Source organism: Cenococcum geophilum, assembly GCF_001692895.1.
Source record: "Cenococcum geophilum 1.58 unplaced genomic scaffold K441scaffold_7, whole genome shotgun sequence".
Classification (NCBI taxonomy): Eukaryota; Fungi; Ascomycota; class Dothideomycetes; order Gloniales; family Gloniaceae; genus Cenococcum; species Cenococcum geophilum.
This window is the reverse complement of record NW_027137565.1, coordinates 1,549,043-1,551,625: the sequence shown is the minus strand read 5'-3', so window position 1 is coordinate 1,551,625 and position 2,583 is coordinate 1,549,043. Positions and strand designations below refer to the sequence as shown.

Here is a 2,583-nt window from a genome sequence, read left to right as displayed (position 1 = left end):
ACTTCTACAAATACTATAATAGGGAATATTATATGTATTATAACGCCTACTAGCCGTTTAATCCTATCCCATCTATCGCATAAATAGACGGCGCGCCCGCCCATAGAGCTTAATCTACTAAAGCTAGATTCGCGGCTAACCAAATCTGACTACTTAATTGGCCCCTAAATAGCCCTAGTCTTAACCTAATTAAAGCTCTTTAGAAGATAATAAAGGAGCGAATTGCCCAGCGTTGTAATAAGCCTCGTACGGAGGAGCAGATGCAACAGGCAATTTAGGAGGAGTGGGATAAGATTACACAAGAAGATCTATACTGACCCGTCGCATCTATAAGGCAACGCGTACGCGACGTAATTGCGCTAAAGGGGGCATAACTAAGTGGTAGATTTAGGTAAGAACTTAAAGGAAGGAACTGAATACTCGTTTGGCAATTTGACGATCGCTTGATTGCTCCTCCGTAGAAATCAGTATATAGGCAAAATCCCTCACAATCGTTTGATTTGAAAAGCTTCATTTGAATTTGATATGGGCGTTTTTTAAAGCACACCGATCTGTCAGAGATTAACCCCATTTTACCTAGTAAAACAGGCGGTGTTCTCCGAACGATCGGCAGCGCTAAGAAAGGCACTTTCAACCGGATGCGCCAGGGTGGTGTACATGAGGAAGGTGCAGGCCCCGGGAGGGAGGTGGTAGGCAACTGAAACAAGGTGATACGCAACTGGAACAAGGTGAGACAACCCGATTTGGTCGATACTTATTCAACGATCTCTCCCTCTTCCTCATTCATTCCGGTCTGCATGAAATCTCGAAATGCCTTGCGCAGGTTATCAAGACTCTGGTTTCTTATCTTCCCCTCGATTTCAATGACATCGCTCATTGAAATACTGGTAGACATCAGATGGACCGAGGTTTCAGGCCGTAGGGTGAATGAAAGGTCTTCTTCAGCCACCTCAATGGGTTGATATTGAGATAAGTTGTTATAATCGTCATCGGTATCGTATCTAATACCAAGATACTCTCTCCACCTTTCCGGGTTCTTCGATATGAGGCCCTTACCTCCAAAGGTGAAGAGAGGCAGCGCGTTGAGATGGTACAAGCTCCTCGATATTACGATGTAATGGCGAGGCTTGTAGAGCCAAGAGCCAAGATCATTATGGAAGACTTGGCCTTTGGTTTTTATAGAACCTAGGTCATTCACTTGACTAACAGTCAGGCATTTAAAGATCGTGCCAGGCTGAAAATCTTCGCGACGGTACGTTCTTCGGGTCCTTGGCTCCTCACTTGAGCTAGAGACGCTTCGGGAGGCGTATGAACGGTCTCGGAAAGATGCCGTAGAAAATATAGAGGAATCGCGCCTTCTGTGAGTTAGCAGTGAGCTAGGTGATGGTGGCGATGAGCAGTAAGAATGTGGTCGATAAGAACCTATTCGGGGCCGACTGTAGGGCTTCTCAACCCGAAAAGATCTACTTTTGGGGCTATTTTCTGACGCCATGTTAGCTTTATCGTAAACTAATAGAACGGATTGAAATGGATTGTATCTTTGCTACTGCTTATCAGTACGCCAAAAGGTTCAGAGTGAAGAATACTTAGCTGAAAGCAGACAATGCCTAGCTGAAAAGCAAACAAAAACGGCACTTCCCCACCTTCACCAGGAAGCTGTTAACCCAAGCGTACCAGCAAGAGTAGCTCGAACCATACCAATGATCGATCAAGAAGCGCCGATATCAGTCTTTATATACTTCCTGCGCGGACTTTCTCTAGCTAACGAACTATGTTGCAAACTAAACAAAGCTAGGACAATTGATGACATTTTAGCAAACAAACAAAGACTATAAATAAAACAATGGCATAGAATGTAAAATAAAGGTACAAAGAAAAAGTCAAGATATAGGGAGAGCAATAAGGAGACAAGAACAAAGAGAACTGATAGACTGTCAAATGATTTTAACAGAATAGCTCCTTCCCTAATAGGGCTTCTGCGACATGAGACCAAATTCTTTGTTTACTAAAGCAAGTCTTTCTCATGAAAATAGCCAACTATTTTCAGGTAGTCTTGTACAATCGACCTGAAATAATTCTCTACCGGTCAACATCGCACAATCGTTCATACTGCGGGCTGCGGACTACAGGCTAATACTTTAAGACAAATGCGATAGAATACATCTATCGTGATTATATTTCCATACTCCGCCTCTAATCGGAATGAACCTCATAGCAAAACTACTGTCAGATGATACGGACTAAAATATCTAAGCCGTAAATCAGAATACGGGGATCTCAGAAAATGATGAGCTCACCTAATGCTCACGCTCAGACTTGCTAACAAGCAAGCTCAGCAAGCATTCACCAGGGCTAGGTACTTTTGATAGTAAACGCTTGAAAACCGAAGTCGTATGCGTCCTGGAAGTAGATTTCCGCTTTGGATATTGCTTCCGGGCCGCGAGAAATATGTCCATCCGTGGAGGCATCAATAGAATGATGTCACCAGATGCCGCTCTTCTGTCGTCTCGAGAGTATGCCGGAAGAATACGTGGACTGCAAGGCAGCGTCTGGTTGAGGGCCCCACCCACACGGCCAACTTCT

At 44.1% G+C, this 2,583-nt stretch overlaps 1 protein-coding gene across 1 annotated transcript; it reads right to left on the bottom strand.

Annotated features, from left to right (window-relative positions):
* Positions 1 to 662: 662 nt before the first annotated feature.
* K441DRAFT_318158 (uncharacterized protein) lies at positions 663 to 1,894 on the bottom strand. Its single transcript, XM_067641152.1, has one exon. The coding sequence runs from the start codon at positions 1,490 to 1,492 to the stop codon at positions 755 to 757; it is 738 nt and encodes a 245-aa protein (XP_067507789.1). The 5' UTR covers positions 1,493 to 1,894; the 3' UTR covers positions 663 to 754.
* Between the last annotated feature and the right edge of the window lie 689 nt (positions 1,895 to 2,583).